The 21805-nt window shown below is 48.7% G+C and overlaps 2 protein-coding genes across 9 annotated transcripts in view; both read left to right on the forward strand.

Moving 5' to 3' along the window:
* Positions 1 to 1819, forward strand: part of HPX (hemopexin) — an 8464-nt gene extending 6645 nt beyond the window's left edge. The window contains exons 8-10 of the mRNA XM_019632474.1: positions 944 to 1074; positions 1155 to 1317; positions 1455 to 1819. Coding sequence (XP_019488019.1) covers positions 944 to 1074; positions 1155 to 1317; positions 1455 to 1714 — 554 coding nt within the window. The 3' untranslated portion in view covers positions 1715 to 1819. The remainder of the gene's footprint in view (positions 1 to 943; positions 1075 to 1154; positions 1318 to 1454) is intronic.
* A 7774-nt stretch (positions 1820 to 9593) lies between these two features.
* Positions 9594 to 21805, forward strand: part of APBB1 (amyloid beta precursor protein binding family B member 1) — a 25052-nt gene continuing 12840 nt past the window's right edge. The window contains exons 1-2 of one of the 8 annotated variants that reach the window (XM_019632464.1): positions 9594 to 10590; positions 18047 to 18778. In XM_019632464.1, the coding sequence (XP_019488009.1) occupies positions 18061 to 18778 (718 nt within the window). In that variant the 5' untranslated portion in view covers positions 9594 to 10590; positions 18047 to 18060. Of the gene's footprint in view, positions 10591 to 10656; positions 10761 to 11064; positions 11205 to 11769; positions 11833 to 15681; positions 15789 to 16170; positions 16222 to 18046; positions 18779 to 19329; positions 19353 to 21805 lie in introns of those variants that run through there. The other 7 variants (XM_019632465.1, XM_019632460.1, XM_019632461.1 and 4 more) reach the window with 7 other exon arrangements.

Consider the following 21805-nt stretch of genomic DNA (forward strand, 5'->3'; position numbering starts at 1 on the left):
ATGTTAGCTTTTTGGTGCCTAGCGGCCTCAAATGGACATTTCAGGTATGCGGTTAAATTTGAGCCTGACATTCAAAGAAGAGGTCCATCAGAGCTGAAGAGAACAGATTGAAAGTCATCAGCATGTAGGTGATATCAGCCCTGGACAGGGTGAAAGCACCATGAGAGTGAGTGTAGATAGAGCAAAGGCCCAAACAAGAGGATTCCAATTTAGACATTAGGCTGAAGAGTAGTCAAAAAAATAAGAGAAACACCGAAGAGTCTGATATCACAGGAGCCAAGATCCAAAAGAAGACATTTAAGAAGGGAGTTGTGGGCAGTCAGCTGCTGCTGAGAGGTAGAGAAAGAGGAAGACAGAGAATGGGCCATTGTGTTTGGTAAGTTAGAGGATACTGGTGACCTTGAAAAGAACAATGGAAGAGGGAAACAGAAGTACAAGTGCAGTGGGCTGAGGAAGAAAAGCTAAGTAGGCGCTTAGACAATCCCTTTAGTAAGTAGTTATGAAAAGGCGAGAAGAAGATTAGGGTACTGGTCTGGCTCCTGCCTCACTCTTAGAGAACACACAGTGGAAGCTTGCTGTGGAGCCTCTCTTTTCACTTCTAGTCGTTATCTCTCACTGGACTTAGAATCTCTGCACATGGACATGTGAGATGTGTAGGGAGCCCACACCAAACCCCATGACATTGGCTTTACCAGGCCACTTGTCCACTGTTCTCCATGCTTGTCCTTCTGTCACTCCCCTACTGATTCCAGTTCCAATCAGGTCACAACGCCCAACTTTGTCAATCAAGTCCTTCTCTACTCGCTCTCATGAGGCCTCTTCTGTCTTGGCCTCTGGAGGCATTTTCTCCTTCCTCTCAGGACTCATCCCTGCATCTGTCACTTGCCTCTTCCCTGCCTGGCCTTTTACCACTAGCACTAGAGGTGTCTCTCATACCCCACAGGGTCCCATTACTGGCCTCTGGACAGCAGCCGGGATGGGTGGCATAGCTGGCCCATTTTACATCATTGGCCCAAGGGTCCTTCAACAGTTGATGCTGCCTTTTCCTGGGATAATAAAGTCTATCTGATCGAGGTAGGTGTTGGGAGAAAGGCTTGAGGTGGAGATTGGGAGGATATCCAGCTCTATGCTGATTAATGTCTTTTGTCCTGCAGGGCACTCAGGTATACATCTTCCTGACAAAGGGAGGCTATACCCTCGTAGATGGTTATCCAAAGCGGCTGGAGAAGGAATTTGGGAGCCCTCGTGGGGTCAGCCTTGAGGCTGTGGATGCAGCCTTTATCTGTCCCGGGTCTTCTCGACTCCACATCATGGCAGGTGAGGTTCATATGGGTGCTAAGGGGTGGCTTGTTCTGTTACTTCTCCATAGTGTAGTTCCCCATCAAATCATGAGAAGAGTTAGATCAGGATCCCATGACATGGTAGCCATGTTATATTTGGTGCCTTCTTCCCAGGACGGCAGCTGTGGTGGCTGGACCTGAAGTTAGGAGCTCAAGCCACGTGGACGGAGCTTGCTTGGCCCCATGAGAAGGTTGATGGGGCCCTGTGCGTGGAAAAAGCCCTCGGCCCCACCTCATGTTCAGCCAGTGGTCCCAGCTTGTACCTCATCCATGGACCCAATTTATACTGCTACAGTGATGTGGACAGCCTGACTGCAGCCAAGACCGTTCCACAGCCCCAGAGAATGAACAGCCTCCTGGGCTGCAGTCAATGACAGGGCTCCCGACGTGAGTCTGGCCCAGCCCCTCCCCACATTTCCTTACAATAAAGCTGCAGGGCTTCTTCACTTGAATCAAGGAGCCTTGGTTGTGGAACACTCTCACTTCTTTCTTTGAACTGAAAAGCTAGTAACATCTCTTTTTAGCCTCTCTAGCTCAAATAATGCTGCAGGAGCAAGAGAGGGGAGAGGGACAAAGCTCATTTCTGCCCAGATGTTTCTAAATCCAGATCTTAAATTGGTTTCTTCTGGACTATCTACACATAGAGGGAAATGGAGGACCAAAAGTAGGAAAAAAAACCCTGCTGTGTTTACATAGCAAGGAAGAGGCAGAGCAGGGATTCTGACCGAGCCTTCTTATAACTGACTACAGCTTGGCCCCCAGGCATCAGGAAAATAGGGCCAGAGGCAGCTATGCATGTGTCAAGTGGATTGGCTCAGAGTTGCCATTTGAGGACCATGGAGGCCTTTAAATTGTGGTTCCAGGTGGTTCAGGCAGCACGACACTGGAAGAAAAAGCTTGAGTTGCCATAAGTTAGGCATAACAAGTAGAATGAAGTTGAGGCGGGGAAACAGAGAGGCACCAGCTATGAGTCAGAGGCAAGCTGGGGATAGGAGAGCAGGAACGAATCAGGGACTTGACACCCTGAAACGCATTTGCGGAACACTTTCTCTGGGGGTCCTGCTGGTTACCCTTCAGTCCCCTAGGTATCGGCACCATCTAGGCCTGTGAATGTGGGCCTAGATGGTGCAGCATCTTGGTGGAGGTTGCAGTGGTTTGTTCTTTTCTGGTCATAAATGGACCAAAGTTTTAGGCTCCAAACTTACTGACAACTTTTTGCCTGGGGAGTGGGCCTGGACCATAGGCAAACTTTTCCTCCTCTGCCTTTCAGCCCAGCAGAGGTTAGAGGATGGTTTGCTTTAGACTCAAAAAATAGCCTCAGACTCTAGTAGGGGGCCCTCACTCTGAGCTTCCACATCCTAGTCTCAATGACCTCTTTCATAAAATGGGCATAATACTACCCACCTCCCAATGACAATGAATATGGACTCAAATCCACCGTTTGGATTTTCTCCGGAAGGGTCCCTGGAAATAGACCCATCCTCTGGCCTGTGGCCTCATCTGGCTGAGGGTAAGCCCCTCCTGACCTGGCAGCCCCCTGCTTTGTAGGGCTTTGGTGGGTAGAATAGTAGACTGACAAGCTCCACTGCCACATGGGGCTGTGCACTGCAGGCTACACCATAGAGTAGCTCCTGATAGGCACCACGCTCCTCTGGTTCAGAACTGCCTGAGGTTCCTTCACCAGCCTCGATGGCTGGAGGTCGGGGGTAGGGGACAGGGGCGGCAGGGGATGAAACTGGGTCTTTTAGATGAGGTTCTACCCAGGACGTGAGGTTGCCCAGAGCTGGGAACATAGGTTAGGCACCAGGCATGTGGGGTCCATTTCCAAGAAGGATCTTGAGCTTTACCCTTCACCCCTGATGGTGTCTGGATGGTTCTCCTCATGGGATTGGCTGTCCCGCCTTTAGTCTGAGAGGTGAGGACAAGGCCAGAGTCTGTCTCAGCTCTGGAACTTACTAAGTTCATAGGCTACATCTGGGGCCCTTGCTGCATCATGTCAGGGAGACGAGAGGTGTCTAAACAGTTACCCAGCAACTCTGGTACTCAAGGTTAACCTCCTCTCCTCAAGGGGGAGTACTAAGTCTCCTCTTTCTTCTCTTCTCCCACCTGCCCTGTTGCAAGGACGTCTCTAGCCTGTCTTCAAGGAACTCCCAGAAAAGGTACATTTCATGCTCTTTCATCCACTCACTTAGTATCTCCCATATGCAGAGCAGTGTGTCAGGCAATGGAGTGACAGGATGAATTGGATAGTGCCTGCCCTCAAGAATCTGCCATTTCATCACAGTCAGGAGGGGAACACAGACAAGGAATCAGATAAATACAATAAAGTGAACTAGATATTAAGATGAATGACTATATATACAAAGGAGAGTGGAGGCAGCAATACCTGGGATGGAGAGTGGGTTAGGAAAGGCCTCATATATGACATAACACTTGAGCTGAATTTTAAAAGATGAATAGAATGTACGAGGTCAGATAATTAAGTTTGTGAACTCATCCTAGAAAAAGTGCTACATGCCTCATCACTAAATATCACTACAGTCAACTTCGAAGTACTCCCCTTAGGAGGCTGTGCACTGATGCCAGCACTTAGCCCACCCTTCAAAGCAATTTTGGAACTCTTTTTCTGGAATGGACATCAGAGCTGTCATCATATTACCCTTGATGTCCTGAGTGTCATCAAAATGTCTTCCTTTCAATATTTCCTTTCTTTGGGTAAAGAAAGAAGTCATTGAGGGCCAGATCAGGTGAATAGGGAGGGTGTTCCAATATAGTTATTTGTTTACTGGCTAAAAACTCCCTCACAGACAGTGCTGTGTGAGCTGGCGCATTGTCGTGATGCAAGAGCCATGAATTGTTGATAAAAAGTTCAGGTCGTCTGACTTTGTCACACAGCCTTTTCAGCACTTCCAAAGAGTAAACTTGGTTAACTGTTTGTCCAGTTGGTACAAATTCATAATGAATAATCCCTCTGATATCAAAAAAGGTTAACAACGTTGTTGCAACAAGTTCATGAACTTAATTGACAGACCTCGTATGTAATTCATTTAGCAACTATATATTCACTGCCTACTATACACTATCGTGCCAGGGAGAATAACAGGTAGAGGAGGCAACATGAGCAAAGAAAAGCCAGGGAAAAGAGACAGCCTGGAGTGGGAACCACAACTACTCATCAGAGCTGAGCACAGGGATGAGTGATGGGTTGATGGAGCTGAGACAGCTCATGGGGTAGCGGGAGGGTCCATGTCAAGCTAGGAAGCATGGATTTTGTCTATCTTTGGGGCAATGGAGAACTGAGGGATTTTAGACAAGGGAATGAGGTGATGAGATTTATATTCTAGAAAGATTCCTTGACTGTTGCAGAGTGGACGCTGGGTGGAAAGAGACTAACTACAGTGGATGTAGTCTTGGAGGAGGTGGTGCTATAGTCCAGGTGGTAATCCATGGAGGCCTAGACACTGGGTGGAAATGGAGATGAAAATAAAGTGGATAGATCAAAAAATATTTAGAAGACATTGTCTGTAGAACATGCTGATGGATTGGGTAGGAGGGTAAGGGCGAGTGAGGAATCTCACCTCCAAGCTGCTCCATGGCCCCTTTGCCCTTTCATCGTTGTGTCTCTTCTTCCCAAACTTTCCATTGTTCCCTCTTGAATTCACACTCCATGGTTAATAAGCTTCTCTATATTCTTTACACACTCCATGGTCAATATGCTTTTCTGTCTCTGTACCTCTAGCTTTGAGACCAGGCCCCTCTTCCTTTCCCTGTAGCAGTTCCATCCATGCCAGCATTGGCATGACTCCACTCATTTCTCTTCCTCTTTCTATGCAGATTAAATGCAGATCTGGCAGGTCCTCTGACATCATGCAAGTGAGCCATGCCATTCTTACGGCCATCATCTACCAAATTTCTGACTCTGTCCTCTCAATTGCTAAGTCCCCACTTCAGCCACCCAATTATCATGGCCCAACTCTGACTCTAGTCATCATTCACCTGGGAAGCAATTCCTTAAATTCCAACATCCCCCTTGTGACCACTTCTTATTCTTATCCTTCTGCCTCCCTCACAACTTCATTCTCACTCTCGTGCTTTTTGACTTTATAGAGAGAGTCGATCCCTGCATTATCTCCCAGTTCTCCATTCCCTAAAAGCCATTGTTTTTCCTACCCGCACTGAACATCAAAGTTGATCATCTGAACAACTTTCTTAATAATACTTTTATTTCTCTGTCTCCTTTCACTTCTACTTAATCTAGCCATAGAAAAGAACACCGAAAACCAACATCAGGTCAGAGAAAGAGTAAGAATTTTGGAGTTAGACATGTCCCAACTAGGCCATGTACTAACTCTGTAGGTTTGAGAAACTTAGCCTCTCTGAGTCTTGTGGATGGTGTATGTGTGTGTATATGCACATGTGTATGCAAAATAGGAATGTGTATTGCATCAGCCACTGCTCAGTTAGGGATGCAAAATTCACTCTAGATATTATAAGTAGAGAAGGCTTTAGTAGAAAGAATTTGTTACAACGTCATGGGGGAGGTCCAGAGAAGCATAAGAGGAAACACAGGGCTATCCAGAGACCAGAAAACTACCACTAATCTTGGTTTAGAGGAGCAAATGGGAGAAAAGGTATGACCCAAAGACCAAGGAGCTGGCATCTACAAATCTGCACCAGCTGCTGATGTGGCTGGAGTTTGTACTGCTGATGCTGCTGGAACCGCCTCCACTTTTGCAACATCAGAAGCTGATGTTGCCAGAGGAACTGCCAGTAGCCGAAGGACTTCTCCCTTCCTCCCATCTTCATGTGAAGGTTCCTACTGGTATAACCTAGCTGTAACAAAGCAACAAAAGAATCTGAGAAATGCAGTTTTCAGATTTCCTGCCCTGTTAGTACAGGGGAGACTACAGAAGACTGGATGTGGGAATGAGTACCAACATACAATATCTGCCACATGTATTCGTCATAACTGAGTTGCAAGTGATAAAACCCAATTCAAAGTGGTGTAAGCAAAAAGGAGAGTTAACTGAGAGTTAGTGACTTCAGGCAGAGGGAAATGTAAGTGTTGAAATGATGTTGTTGGGCATCTGTCTCTGTCCATCCCTGAGCGCTGCTTTGTTCTCAGGCAGGCTCATCTTTCTTGGTGGCAAGATATCCACCAGATAGCTTACATTCTACCAACACCTCTTGCCCAAGAGTTGCAGGAAAATTCCTGGATTTGATTTTCACTGGCTCAGATTTAGTCATGTTCCCATCTCCGAATTGATCACTTTGATCTAATAATGGGTTAGGAGCCCAACACTGAAGTGGGTTGTGGGACTCACTTCACATGATTTCCATTTGAACCACATAGACTTAGAGTGGTGAAGGGATGTGTCTCAAAGAAAACTGATGTGCTGTTGCTGGTAAAATAGGGAATGGATGGTGCACAGATAGCAACAGCAAAGGCAACAACATGTTCACGACAGGATAATACTTACCTTGTAAGGTTTTTCTTGTTCTCCATGCAACCCTCCTTCCCTTTGAAAATAATGATGTCACTGGGAATGCAATACCTCAACCTCTTGCCTGCTCCCACTTTATTAATCACCCTGTCTACACCCTTGTCCTCACCCATCCCTTTAGCCCAGAGAGTTAAGGTTTCCAATTCTCCTCATGAGCCCTTGATCCCACCTCCTCTCGTCGCCTCCAGGATCTTGCTCCATCTCTCAGCTGCTTTTTTCCTTTCCTTTCAAATCCATTTCTGCACTGGTACCTTTTGGTAGTGTATGCCTGTGTTCAAGTCTCTACCATCTTAAAAAGAAAAGACAAACCAGTCTTTAACTTCATATCACTTTTCAGTTACTGTCTATTCTTTCTTTCAAATTTCTCAAAGGGGCATTCTGCACTTACTTACTCTACTTCCTCATTTTCATTTGCTCAACTCATTGCACTATGGCTTCTGCCTCCATTTTCTGCTGATACAGATCACATCATGGGTGTCCATGACCTCCATGTCACCAAATTTAAAGGATACATTTTTTTTTTTGCCTTGACCTTATTGGAAATCTTTGCTGCATTCGATGCTGTTGACCACTTCTTCCTCCTTGAAAATCTTTCCTCCCTTGGATTTCTTCCATGACACTACTCTCTCCTGATTCTCCTCTTACTCTGTTTCTTCTCAGTTTTCTTCTTTTCCTCTGCTGGTTCCCCAAATGCTGGCATTCCCAGAGTTCAGTCCTCAGTCCTTTTCTCTTTTCACCCTATATGCTCTTCCTGGAGATGTATTAGAATAGTCCTGCTGAAGAAGGATGTTGAGGAAGTCCTTGCCAGGCCTAGCATCTGACTTATGAATTCCATTCCATATACTATGTGGGAAGATTTTACTCATAGATTTCCCAAATGATAACAACCACCCAGAAGAAAGAGGGTTTATTGAATCAACTACAAGAAAAATTACAATATCAAAGCAATACTTCTATGGAGTAGTAGAAAAGGTTGCCTTTGTACCACTTAGTGTGTTTGCTTCTACTACAGATGAAAGCTCTATTCTTCCACATAGGTGACTTGGGTGTTGACTGCCTGGTAATGCATAACGCCAGTGCTCTTGTTTAAGTGACTCTGAATGGGTTTGCTTCTAATTCAAGTTTTTCATGATAGATCCAAGGTAATAATATTAAAAGATTCCTGCTTCAGAGGGATCTACATTGGTTAGAATAACACACAGCATCTGAGGTGGTTTATAGGCTATTGCTTGCTCCTAGGCCACAGAGAGCATCAGAAGGGGGAAGAGAAACAATAGAGAAAGAATGGATGACGGGCACAGGGATGCTTTGCAGATCTCCCCCAATGAGGAGATCAGGGATTCAGGAAGACTGTGTGTGGGTCAAACAGCACTGTGTGTGAACTGTACGTTTTCCTTTTTTCATCTTTTCGTTTTTTGTTTTAAAGATTTTATTGGGGAATTGGGGGAGGGGAACAACCAAGTTGTCCTTCTGTCTTAGTTGTGGAGGGCGCAGCTAGCTCAGCTCCAAGTCCAGTCGCCATCCAGCCGGCCGGCAGCAGCTCGCTCCCACTCAGCTCAAGGTGCCGTGTTCAATCTTGGTTGTGGGGGAGCAGGCATGGGAGTCGAACCGGCAACCTTGTTGTTAGGAGCACGTGCTCTCACCGGCTGAGCCATCCTGCCACCTGTTGGCAGCTCAGCTCGGGCGCAGATCACTGGCCCACGTGGGAATCGAACCAGCAGCTCTGTTGTTCAGAGCTCACACTCTTAACCAACTGAGCCACTCGGCTGGCCCCTTTTTGCATCTTATTAGTAGCTAATTAGACTACTCTTCCCCACCCTCACCATCCCATTTGTGTTCCTCTGGTTACCTGAAGCGATTTCCCTGGATATTGCAGCCATCCTGCCCAATAGGATTGGGAAGACAAGTATACTGATGACATTTCTGGATTTTTTTATTTGCTGAAGCAGAAATCTGGAAATTGTTCTTTCCTTCATACGTCCATAGTCAATCAGTCAATTGATCATTAGTTTCCATTTCCTGAATATTTACTAAACTTATACAATTTTTTCCATCCCTAATCCCCCTCTATAGTCATTTCCCACCTAGACTACATCAATTGCTTCCTAACTGGTCCCTACACTGCTAATTTTGCTCTCTTCCCATCTATTCCCCACTTAGCAGCAAGAAGTGATCTTCTAAAATGCAAGGGAGAACATGCCACTCGCCTGTTTCAAACCCTTTGGTTTCCCATTGCCCTTAAAGTAAAGGCAAAACCCTTAGTGTAATATAGAAGGCCCCTCTTAATTTGGACCCTGCCCACCTTTCCAGCTCATCTGATGCCATGCTTCTCCACTGTCACCCATACTGGCCTTCTTGGACTTCTCCTGTGACTTGGAATAATTTTCCCTTCTCCTGGCTGACCTCTATCTCCTTCACCCCATCCCCCTCACCTAAGTGCTACTTCCATATTAAAGCCTCCCCAAACCTCTCCAGGAAAAATTTAATCAACTCACATAGCATCCTGTACATCTCCTAGAAGATACTCATCACATTTCTAATCACATGTTTAATGTGTCTTTCCCCTGTTACTTAAGCTTCAAGAAGGCAGGGACTGTATCTGGTTTCTTTGTGTGCTTAGCACCTAGGACAGTGCCTCACACATAATAATTATTAATATTTGTTGAAAGAGAATGAATAAGTGAACGAGGACACCTTTCATCTTCTAGGTAATAGTTACTCATCTTTCAAGGACCAGGGTCAGATGTTATATGCTCCAGTTTGGATTACAAATCTGATTCATCTTTGGATCCCTAGGCCTAGCTTGGGACCTGGTACATGGTTTATATATCATAGATGTTTGTCAAATCATAAACTCTTGGCCAGGAGTTGATAATTGTTGAAACTGAGTGATGGGTATATGAGGGTTCATTACACCGTTCTTTTGTATATATTTGAAAATTTCCATAAAACATGAAAACATTTATATTCACCTTAAGTCAAGTGAAAGTGTAGTCAAAGGTGGTCTTGAGGCTTCTAGCTTGGGCAAGCCAGTAGATGGTGGTGTCATTCTCTGGGATGGATGAAGTGGAGCTGCCTCCAGTCTTGTGCGTGCGCGCGCGTGTGTGTGTGTACGTGCACGCGCATGCACATGGGGTGTGTTGGGGAGAGTTCTTTTTCACCCCAGTGAAAATTCTTAGAAGGCTAATAAAGGGGATGAAATAATGAATTTCAGTCTGGACACCTTTAAGTGTTAGAAGCCTGAGGGCACCTCCAGTCAGTTGCACAATAGTAACTACAATAAATTAAAACCTCTGCTTAGAGAAACGAGCCATGAGAAGGTTTCTGGATGGTAACATTCCCCCTTCATGATCCTTGGTGGCCTCTGGGCCACTGAGGTGACCACTAGGAGCTATCCCACTATCCAGGCAACCTGCAGTAAATATTGTGCCTCACTATTCCTTCCTTCACGCTTTTCATCCATTCCCCCCTTCTTCACTACCTCTTCTGTATTTCTACTGCGGAGCGATTTACTGACACCTGCGAGGCCTTGGTGTCACAACTTTATGTTCAGCAGCAGGGGTAGGGTGTCAAGAAACATCTGGTTCCAGTCTGGTTTCACCACCTTGTGACGGCAGGCAAGTCCTTTTACCTTTCGGAACCTCAGCATCTGCCTCTGAAAAATGAGGATAACAATAGCGGCGATTTCACAGGACTGACGCGAGGATGAATCCACGTAAAGGGTTTAACACAGAGCCTAGCACAGGGTAAGCGGTCAATAAATGCGAGCTATTATTATCGCCAGCGCTCCGTCCTCCTCGCCTCTCCACCAGGACGCCAGGGAGTGCTGCCGCAAGAGCGGAGCAAGCTGCCTCCTCGGAGCCCTCCCCGCGCGGCTGCGGGCTGGCTCCGCCACAGCCACCCAGGGTCCTACCCGGTGGGTGCGTCTCCCCACGGGGGTGCGGGGCGAGGTCCTGCGGCGCGCAGGGTGACTCCGGGGCCCCGGCGAGCGGGGCGGGGCCGGGCTGGGCAGGGGTCGGCAGAGGCGGGGGTGGCGCTCCGGGATCCGGGAGGCCGGCGCAGGCGGAGCGGCTGGGGAGAGGCTGGCGCGGTGGGCTCACCGAGGCCGCAGGGCCGCATTGGGTGGGGCACCCGGACACTGCGTCCAAGTGCAGCCTCGAGGGGCTCGCGCTCGCGCGCCCACGCTCGGCCCAAGATGGCGCCCCTCCCCCCGCCCGCGCGCGCCCCCGCCGCTCCGGGCGCGGCCCCGCGGCCCGCGCGCTTCTGGGCGGGGGATGTTGTGATGGAGAAGCTGCCGCGGAGCCCGAGCCCCGCAGCCTGAGCCACCTCCGCCACCTCGGCCTGGGGCCTCCCCGCGCAGGTAGGAGCTGCCCGGGCCCGAGCCCAGCCCCGGCGGCCGGATCCCGACCCCCAGCGTCCCGCGGAGTGCGCAGCCCCTTACCGGTGGCGGCCCGGGTACCCCCGGCCAGGCCCCATCTCCGCGGGCAGTCCTCGCACCGCGCGCATTCCCACCATCTCCTGTTTCCCCACCATCCCTTGTAGGCTCCACCTCGGTCCTCAGCACGGTCCCTCCCGGACATTTACCTCCTGCCCCTCCGGGATGAATAGGGGGCAAGTATAGGGGACGCGAAGAGAGGGGCGGTGGGGGATGGGGGGTGGGGGATGGGAGGGTAAGGGCTGGGCAGGGGACGTAGGGTGAGGTAGGCAGAGGCCGCACGTTTTCCTGCAGCGTCCCAGGCCTGGAATCGTTCAAGCCGCATTCTGTCGCTCTCGGTGACCAAGAAGTGTGCTCTCGGGCCGGCTGTGTCCCCAGCCCTGCCGGGAGGCCTAGCACTCACAGAAGCACTCATTAGGAGCAGTTTTCCCACCGCCAATTCAGAGGTTGTTCTGAACCTGTTTTGAATCCGCCTGTGCATTTCTTGCATTCCCAGACCTTCCAGCATAGTCCCAGCTCTCTCCACTCGTCAAAGACAAAATCTTGTCTACAGGTACTGTCTTCATGTCCTCACTTCCCATTCATTCTTAAAACCGGTTCACTCGGTTTTCTGTCTCTCGTACTCACTGAAACTGTTCAAGCCAAGGTCACCTGAGACCTCCATGTGGCCAACTCCAATGCACACTCTCCTGTTATCCTCCTTTACCTTTTCATAATCTTCAGTGGTGTTTGTCAACTCGCCTTGAAGCATTTTCTTGGTTTCTCTCTTGGCATTCATTGTCTGCTCCTTCTCAATCTCATTTGCTACCTCTTTCCTCTTGCTTTAGATGTCAGTGAAGCTCTTGGTTCTGTCCTGAGCTCTTCTTTCGTTCTGCACTTTCTCTTGGGTATTTTATTCATTCCCAAGGCTTCAAATTTCATCTCTCTCTCTCGATAGATGATAGATAGATAGATAGATAGATAGATATAGATATAGATATAGATATAGATATCTGGCCCAGACCAGATTCTGTATCCAACTGCCCTCACAACATCCTCCTGGAAGCCCAACAGGAATTCCAAACCTACAGATCCCAAGCTGAATTATCTTCCCTGTGTTCCCTCTCTACCCAGTTCCAAATCTGTTCTTCCTTTAACTCTCAGAAATGGCTACTTTCTGATCAGTTACCCAAGCTAGAGTCCTGGGCAACATTCTAGATAAACCTCTACTCCCTCACCCTCTACATCTAATGTCACTGAGTTCTGTCACATCCTGGTACCTAAATATTTCTCAAGTCCATTCATTTTACTCCATCCCCACTGCTACCAAACTTAATCTAGGCCACAATCATTTTTTTCCCCTTGTCTGCTCTAATAGCATACCGTCTTGCCTACCTCCCTATAAGTACTCTCAACACAGTGTGATCCTTTAAATGTGCATCTATTTGTTCATTTAGTCATTCAACAAATATGCTTTGAGCACCTAATATATACCAAGTACTGTGTTAGGCACTGAAGATATAATTATGAACCGAATAGACTGGTTTCTTATCCCCATGGAGTTGACAATCTCGGGTGGAGGACGGGGGGTGGAATTAAATAAGAATAAAATTACAAATGTAATAAATACCATGAAGGAGAGGTGGATGGTACCTTGGGCACACACAAGAGCACAAGCTAAACTGGTCTGGTGGTTATCTGGAGAGAACCAAGGAAGGCTTCTCTGAGAACGTGGCATTTAAACTGAGATAAAATATGAGTAGAAGTTAGTGAGGCTGAGAAAGTAGGGGAAGGAGGTTCTAGGCAGAAGGGAAATCACATGCAAACACCATGTGGAAAGAGCATATTATCCTAGAGGAATCCAAGAAGGCTGGTGAGGCAGGAGAGCAGAGAGCCAAAGCTGGAGAGATAGGCAGGGATGAGACTGAGCAGGACAGCTGAGGCCGTGTCACAAATTTTGGTCTTAAGGTCTTTGTTCTTAGTGTGGATCGTTGATGGTAGTGGATGTGGAGAATAGATCAAATCTAGAAATGTTTCTCAGAGAGAACATTGTCCGTTTCTGGGAATGGATTAAGTCTGGGGAGCCAGGGAGAAGGTAGTGTCAAGCATGGCACCCTTACTTCTGGTTTGCACAACAGGATGGTCGGTCATATCATTCCACGACCCAAGATCCTGAAAGAGGACCACTTAGGGGTAAGTGAGAGAAACATGAGTGCGTATGTTTGAGACATCCAAGTGGAGATGTTGAATAAAAAGTTGATGGACATGTCTGGAGCTCAGATAAGGGGTCTAAAATGGAGGTGTAAATTTGGAAATCAGTATATAGAAACTATGGGCATGAATGAATACCTATATTGAATAGCGGGTGAAAAATACATAAGGCAAAAGGGCATAAGAACAAGCCGTGAAAAACTCCAGCTGGTAGAGTTAGATGAGCCAGCAAAGGAGTCTAAGAAGTCACTAGACAGTAATTAGAATGTAGGAAGAAAACTGGGCGATGTAGCATGTGGAAGCCATGGATGAAAGTTGGATGAGTGGACCCTGGTGTCAAATGCCGCTGAGAGTACAACCAAGATGAGGACTTCAACTGTCTGTTGGATTAAATGACAAGAGGGGTCATGTTGACTTTGGTAGGAGCTGTTACTGAATTGTGTTGAGAGTGGAAGCAGTATTGGAAAGGGTTCAGGAGAGAGAGTGAAGTGATAAAATGGCAACAGCGAGTAGAGACAACTCTTTCAAGAAGTTTACCTGTACAGGGGTGACAGAGCAGGATGGCACTGGAGGAGGGTCAGGTCAAGAAAGATTTCGTATTTAAGTTGGGAGACAGTGGATCCCATCGAGAAGGAGAGGATGATTATATAGAAAAGAAAATGGATAAACTGCAGTGTAAAATTCTTGGAAAGGCATAAAAAGAAGGATCCGAATGTTAGGAGAAGCAATTGGTTTTAGGAAGAAGCAGAAAAAAGGATAGATGCTAAAGTCAGTAAGTTTGTATGTTTGAGGACATTCCCCCACTGATGGCTTTTATTTCCTCTGTGAGTTAGGAGTGAGAGGTTGTCCTCTGGGGGGGGGGGGTGCAGGGGTGGTCCAAGGAGAGTTGTGCTTTTGGCTCAGCTTAAAAGTCCCTTTTTCAGAAAGGTCTTTAGTGATGCCTAAGCTAGAGTAAGCCTCAGGCTCCTGTAGTGTCCTGTTCTTCCCCCATTATAATATTCAATCATTTATTCAACAAATCGGGAGTGCTTATAGGTGCCAAGTACTATTCTAGATACTGGCATTACATTGCATTGTAACACGTTGTTCAATGACCATTTCACCACTAGACTGTGAGCTCCACTGGGAAGGAACCATTTCTTCATTATTTATTACTCTCCCTGATGCCATGCACAGTGCCTGGCATATAGTAAGCTGTCTGGTTAGAAGACCCTTGACCTTGAGCAGGACTCACCCCTGCAGTCCCCCCACCCCTGCTGTTGTCTGATAGCTTCTTCAGGCTTCATGGCCACTCTTAGTTTCTGTTCTAAATTCCCTGCCCAGCTCCCTGCCTTGAACCAGAATCCTTTCGACTCTTTCCATCTTTTGAGAGGCTCCAAGTATGGATAACCCCAGTGAGAAGGGAGAAGTTGGGTTGTGTTCCTTCTGGAACATATTGGGCAGCTGGTCATCCTTTGACCTCAAAAAGTAAGGTGATGGTGACTTCACTCCCTTGGGCTAGGTGCTCAGGCCTCAGCACTTACTTACAACAGACCTTCCGCATTCCTCCCCCAGTACTTTCTGCCCTGATGGCCAGAGATGGACAGGACTGCCCTGAAGGCAGCCTGACTCCTCACTGTCCCAGCCTCACAGTGCATGAGCTCTTCCCAGATCACACCTCCACGTGCTACGGAGGTTGGTCCCAGCCTGACCTCTGCAAAACCTGGCTCCATACACCACTGCTTCAGAGAAGGGCTCACCATGAGCTTGCCCGAGTCATGGGCTCTTCCATCTCCGGAAAATCATGTTGAACAGCGTAAGGGCCAGGATATCAGTTTGTGCTAACTCCCTCCCTCTCCTTTTCCCTAGATCTTGACCTGCACCTGTCAGGACCCCTGGCCCATCGTACTTCTTTCTTAGGGACCTTTCCTCATTCTCTAGCACCGTCCCTAACGCTCCCGTTGCCCATCCCCCAGCCCATGGGCCACACAAGCCTGTCTCAGTGTCTCTTCCCAACGAGTTCTGAGCTTCCTGGTTTCTCTCACCCTGTGTCTGTCCCCTCCATCCCTCCCTCCCTTCCTCACTGAGGGCCCATTCTGCCAGATGCACAGTGCACTGTCTTCGCTAGTGGGAATCTGAAGCTGAGCAAGATACTGTCTCAGATGTTCTGATAGAATGCAGCGCTGGGCATTGTGAGACAAAGAAGGGAATGGTCACTTGAGGATGGGGAGGGAGGACTGAACAGGGAAGACGTACTGCCTAGGAGCTGTGACCACTGAGCTGTGTTTTGAAACATGAAGGAGAGGTTCTCACAAGGAGAGACAGGATTCCAATCCAAAGGTAATCAAAGAGCCAGGCCTGCAAGAGTGTGACATGTTCTAGAATCCACCATGCTTCATGTGGCTGGAGGGTAAGGTGTGAAGGAGGCAGGGAGGAGGAGGAGGTCTGAGAGGTCATCGGGATTGGCTCAAGGAGGCTCCTGGTGTCCTGCTAATGAGTGCAGAAGTTATCCTAAAGGCAGCAGTGAGCCATCTAATTTTTCAAACTGGAGAATTACACAATCTGGTTTCCATTTTTGGACGATTACTGTGATTCTGGCTAAAGGCAGAGCCGTTCATTTTTTTCAGTTGTCAGTGACCACAGATTTTCTCATTGTCCATGTGGAGCCACGCTGAGCAGACCAGCAGACACAGACAGGAGCTTTTTTTCTTTTATTTTACAGATGTGTGCATAGCATTGTGCTAGGGTCTGAGGAGCTGGAAGAGACAGAACGGTGAGCTATGGCTCCTGCCTCAGAGCCATGCACTGCACCTGAGAGATGGTAGAGGCTTGCTTGGCAGCCTAAAACACTTCACTGCAACCTGTGCTTGGTGCTGAGGGCTATACTGTGATGGCAGAGAGAACTGAAGCAAAGGGTCAGGGAATGAAAGAGCTTGTGAGTGGGGAATGGAGACAAAGCGCTCTCAGATGAGAAATTGAAGAGAAAGAACTGTACAGTGGGAGACAGAAAGGTGTGCGTTTGGGGGCACAATGAGGCAGAGTTGTGTGTTGGGGGAAGGCTCAAGTAGGAAGAGAGAGCTCTGAGTGAGGGTATTAGGGACGGAGTGGGTACTGTGGTGGGGGCTGTCTCAGAGGGTCAAGATGAGAGGAAGTGGTTGGTCAGGGAGCATGAACTGTGATGGGCAGTGAGGGTCAGGGAGCAAGCACGTTATAGTGGGGGTCAGGGAAGGAGAATAGTCCAGTAGTCGAAGGTCAAGGAGAGTAGGAAGGGTGGAATGGGGCCTTGAGGGTGGGATCACTGGGGTGATGGGGCTGGAAGATATGCAGGTGGAGAAGGTGATCGGCAAAGGGCTTGTGAGGACGGAAGAGGGGACCCGAGGGGACAGTAGGCTGGCTGTCGCTGAAACAGGAGATCCCCTCGCCTGAAGGGCAGGTGGAGTTTGGTTGGGGCACCATGAGCAACGGCCAAAGTGTTTTCTGAAACTGGCAGGGAGGATGCGAAAATGGGGCCTGGAGGAGATGGGAGGGCACATTCATACATTAATTCAACAAATATTTATTGAGCTCCTCTTCTGTGCCAGGACTGTGTTAAGCTCTAGGCATACTACGTGGAAAAAACCAAAATCCTCACCACCATGGCACTGAAATTATAGTCATGAGGAGACGATGATGATGATGGTGATGATGATGATGTTGATGATGATTATGGCTTGTCAGATGGTGCTAGGTGCTAGGGAAGATTTCGGGATTGCTGAGAGGGGGCACTGTGACTTGCAGTTTTGAAAGGGTATTCGGGAAGGTCTCACTGAAAAGGTGACATTGGGGCAAAGACCTTAATAGCTGGAAGGTCCCGGTCAAAGGCTCATGCAGTGACCCAGGTATGGGGCATTATAGGGGCTGGCAGAGGGACTGGTGTCCAAGGTGAGATACTTTATAGGAACAAATTGTAGCTTCAGCTGGCCAAAGGAGCCTTGGATTGGAGCCGAAGGCCCTTCCTTTCCGACCTGCCTCCCCAGGACCATGCCAGGGCTGGGTCTGCAGCTCTTTCTCTCCTGTCCTCACAGGGGTTGGGGGCTGGTTGAGCCCAGTGATTTATGATGATAGGAACACAGCCTGGAGAACTCACAGTGGTGGGCTGTGGATAGCAGTGTGGCAGGAGGAAGGGGGCAGTCAGTGTCCAGTGTCCAGAGCACATGAGCCAGTCCCATGCCAGCTGTGTCCCTGGCACAGTAAGCCCCAGTCGGATGAGCTGGGGCTGGAGATGCACAGAGCCATTGTGTGGAGGCTCTGCTGCTGGGAGTGAGGGCAAAGCAGGGGCTGGCCGTGCTATCCCAGGAAGCTCAGGGCTGGGGATTTGGGGATGGGATGGATTTCGGACCCGGCCCTGGCCTGCGATAAGGGTGGTGGTGATGGGGGAGAGGAGTTAAATTCAGTCACGCTTATGGGAAAAAAACTTATAGGACATGGAGCAGTGTGTGCTGGCCTGCTGAGTGTAAGCGAGATGAGGCGGTGCAGGGTGCAGCCCTGGGTCAGAGGCAGGGGTGCTGCTATCCTGAGCTGGAGGCTCAACATAGTCTCCTCTCCCCTTGCCCCTACAGAGTCTGCCAAGGCCATGTCTGTTCCATCATCACTGAGCCAGTCAGCCATTAATGCCAACAGCCACGGAGGTCCCGCCCTGAGCCTACCCCTGCCCCTGCACGCTGCTCACAACCAGCTGCTCAACGCCAAGCTGCAGGCCACGGCTGTGGGACCCAAGGACCTGCGCAGCGCCATGGGGGAGGGTGGTGGGCCTGAGCCGGGCCCTGCCAATGCCAAGTGGTTAAAGGAAGGCCAGAACCAGCTCCGGCGGGCCGCCACAGCCCACCGTGATCAGAACCGCAATGTGACCTTGACCTTGGCAGAGGAAGCCAGCCAGGAGCCTGAGACGGCACCCCTGGGCCCCAAAGGCCTGATGCACCTATATTCTGAGTTGGAGCTCTCTGCCCACAATGCGGCCAACCGAGGGCTCCGAGGACCCGGCCTGATCATCAGCTCCCAAGATCAGGGGGCAGATGATGGAGAGGAGAAGGCGGCAGGAGAGGCCGAGGAGGATGATGAGGAAGAGGATGAGGAGGAAGAGGAGGACTTGTCTTCTCCTCCAGGGCTGCCTGAGCCCCTGGAGAATGCGGAGGTGCCCCCCGGACCCCAGGCCCTTGCAGACGGCCCCCGGGAGCACAGCAAGAGTGCCAGCCTCCTGTTTGGCATGCGGAACAGTGCAGCCAGTGATGAGGACTCGAGCTGGGCTACCTTATCCCAGGGCAGCCCCTCCTATGGCTCTCCAGAGGACACAGGTACCTTGTGGAGCTTGACACAGGGAATGTGGGAGGGCAAGAGGGCAGAGAGCAGAGGGCAGACATCTCCTTAGAGAGGCTAGAGTTAGCCCGTGTCCTTGGGCCTCAGCAGGTCGTGCCTAGGTTTTCCTGAAGGAAACCTTTCCTATCTCCAGACGATGCTTGAACAAGTTGATCAGTCCATCTGTCGTGCATACCCTGATGGACAGGGGACTAGGTCCATTTATGGGGCATGTGCCAGGTACTGACCCTGTGCTCAGCACAATGGTATTGAATCCTGACAATGCTGAGAGGTAGATACCATTATTATGTCCATATTACAGATGACAAAAAAGAGGCCTGGAGAGGTTTAGTAGCCTTCCCAAAATTACAGACAGCCTGGAAGCACAGTAGAACTGAGATAAATCAGGTCTGAATCCAGACCTGAGCTCTGGGCCCGTGTTAGCCTGCCACTGATGCTCACAGCACGATGAACTGGGTGCCCTTGGGCCGGATTTTAATGGGCTCGGTTTTAACAGGTCAGGCTTGGAGGGAGCGGCAGTACCTCCCCACAGAGGTCTATTTGGAAAGACTGGTAGGTGTTGTATGCCGAGCACACTGTGGACATTGTAAGGACCCTGTTTTGTATCCTTTGTATCAGGAATAGGCTATTGACTAAAAGTTAGGAAGCAAAGGAATAATAAACATATGCTTCTTGGGGGAAAGAAAGGAATAGCTATTCGGACTCCAAGGATTGATCATTAAATGTGTCCCATTTAAATAAGTTGAGTCTCCACATTTGCTAATGTCATGTAGCGATACACGCAGACAGACCTGAGAGCACAGGGCAGAGATAATGGGCTGTAGCCACAATCTGGGTGTTTGGTGTATAGAAGTATAAGTCAAGATTAGGAAAGACCCCTGCACCAGGCAGCAGGTGCCATACCCAGACCCCAAACTGGGGAAACTCAGATGGGAGCATGTGGTTCAGATGAGCCAAGGCCAGCACACCACCCCCTTTCAAAACTCTTATTTTGGACATTTTCAAACATATACAAAAGTAGATAGGATAGAATAATGAGCCTGATTTACCCATGACCCAGTTTCAACAATTATCAACACCTGGCTAACCTTGCTACATCAGTACCCCCACTCCTGGGCCCCAGCCTAGGTTATTGTGAAGCAAATATTTTAATCCATAAATGTTTATCCGTGCATTTCTAAGAGAAAAAACTCTTTAAAAATTCACAATACCATTATCATGTCTCCAACAATTTAACAATAATTCCTTAATATACAGTCAATGTTTACATTTTCCCAGTTGTCTAATAAATGTCCTCCCCCACCTTTTAAAAAAGTTTTATTGTTTGAATCAATATCCAAATAGGTCCAGACTTTTTTTTTTTTTTAAGATTTTTTATTGGGGGGTTGGGGGGATGGGAACAGCGCTGGGGAATTAGGGGAAGGGGAACAGACAAGTTGCTGTTGTTTTGTTCTTCAGTCTAGTTGTGGAGGACATTGCTTCACTGGCCCAAGTTGGCACCATCATTGCGCTCTTCCCAGGCGAGGCAGATCAGTCGCCGGCTTCTGGACGGCCGCTCATGCTGGCTGCTGGCTACACACGGTAGCCCATGGCAACCCACTGCCACAGGGGCTGCAGCCTATGCCGTTGCCGGCGACTCACAGCAGCCCAGCTCCAGGTTGAGCTGTTGTTCAGCATCTTAGCTGTGGAGGGCAGTGTCACTGGCCCTCATATGTGGGATCCGAACCGGGGCCCTTTGGCATCCCAAGCCAGTTCTTAACCATCGCACGACTCGGCCGGCCCGAGGTCCAGACTTTTTGATGGTTGATATGTTATATACGTTATCCCCCCATCTCTCTCTTTATTTTTGCTTGCAGTTTTTTGTTTTATAATTGAAGCCACTGTGGTGTTTGTCCTGGGTTTTCCGTGGATGGTCAGGATTGCAGACTCTCTCCCTGCAGTGGTGCTAACATGTGCCTCTTCCCTCGGGTTTCCTGTAAATTGGTAGTGAGTTCCAGAGCTTTGATCAGATTCAGATTTGAGAGTTTTTTGTGTTTTGCTTTTACAAGAACACTTAATAGGTGGTTGAGTACATCTATCAAAGGCGAAGTCTGATTGCTTCTCTTTTTTGTGATGTTAGTGGCCTTGGATGGTCATTGCCTGGACCCCCCTTTAAAAAAGGGAAGAGCTGCTACTCCACTCTAGCTGGTTATTTATAGGGTTAGGTGGGGGGAAATGTAGTCTCAGTGGAGCCAGTTTTTGTAACTTTTCAAAGGAAACTGAAAACTAGATATTGATGTGAAATATCCCAATTTGTAAATGTTAGCAAATCAATTCTGTTTTTAAAAAAGCACCATGCAGGCCACACAAAATCGATTGAGGCTTACACCAGTCTGCAGAGGGGGTGTGAGTCAGAGGCCAAATAATGGAGGGCCTGGTTGCTTCAGGGCTCCTGGGATGGCTACTGTGGTGGCTATGTCTGTGAACCTTCTGGGAGTATGAGGACAGAAGGGTATGCCAGGCACAGGCAGCCCCCTCAGCAAGGGTGTTGGCATGGTAAGAGGATGGTAAAGGTTTGGACTCTGGCGGAGCCTGTGAAACTGAGGGTAGTGGTGTGGTTCCAGCCTCGGGAAGGGCTTACTCTTCGTGATTGTGTTGCTATGACCATGAAGGCTCCAGAGGAGGTCTGGACTCCTGTAGTATTGGAGTATAGAATTGAGCAAAAATTATTTTCTCCTTCCCACCTTGGGATTTCCACAAAGTTCTTGATTGAATTTTTAAATGCATGCATGCATGAATGAATGAATGAATGGGTAAGAAATGAATGAACTTTACTACCTGTGTTGGGTTCATACTCTGTGCCAGGCCTTGTCCTAAATGCTGGAAATGCATATTACAGAGGACAGATGTTTCTGCTCTCATGGCAACCCTAGTCTAGTTGGGAGACACAAGTAAACAGGCAGTTAGAATCAGCATGATACATTCTGGGATGGGGTAGGTCCAGGAGGGGCACCCAACCCTGCCTT

This window comes from Hipposideros armiger, unplaced genomic scaffold (genome assembly GCF_001890085.2).
Source record: "Hipposideros armiger isolate ML-2016 unplaced genomic scaffold, ASM189008v1 scaffold_1146, whole genome shotgun sequence".
Taxonomy (NCBI): Eukaryota; Metazoa; Chordata; class Mammalia; order Chiroptera; family Hipposideridae; genus Hipposideros; species Hipposideros armiger.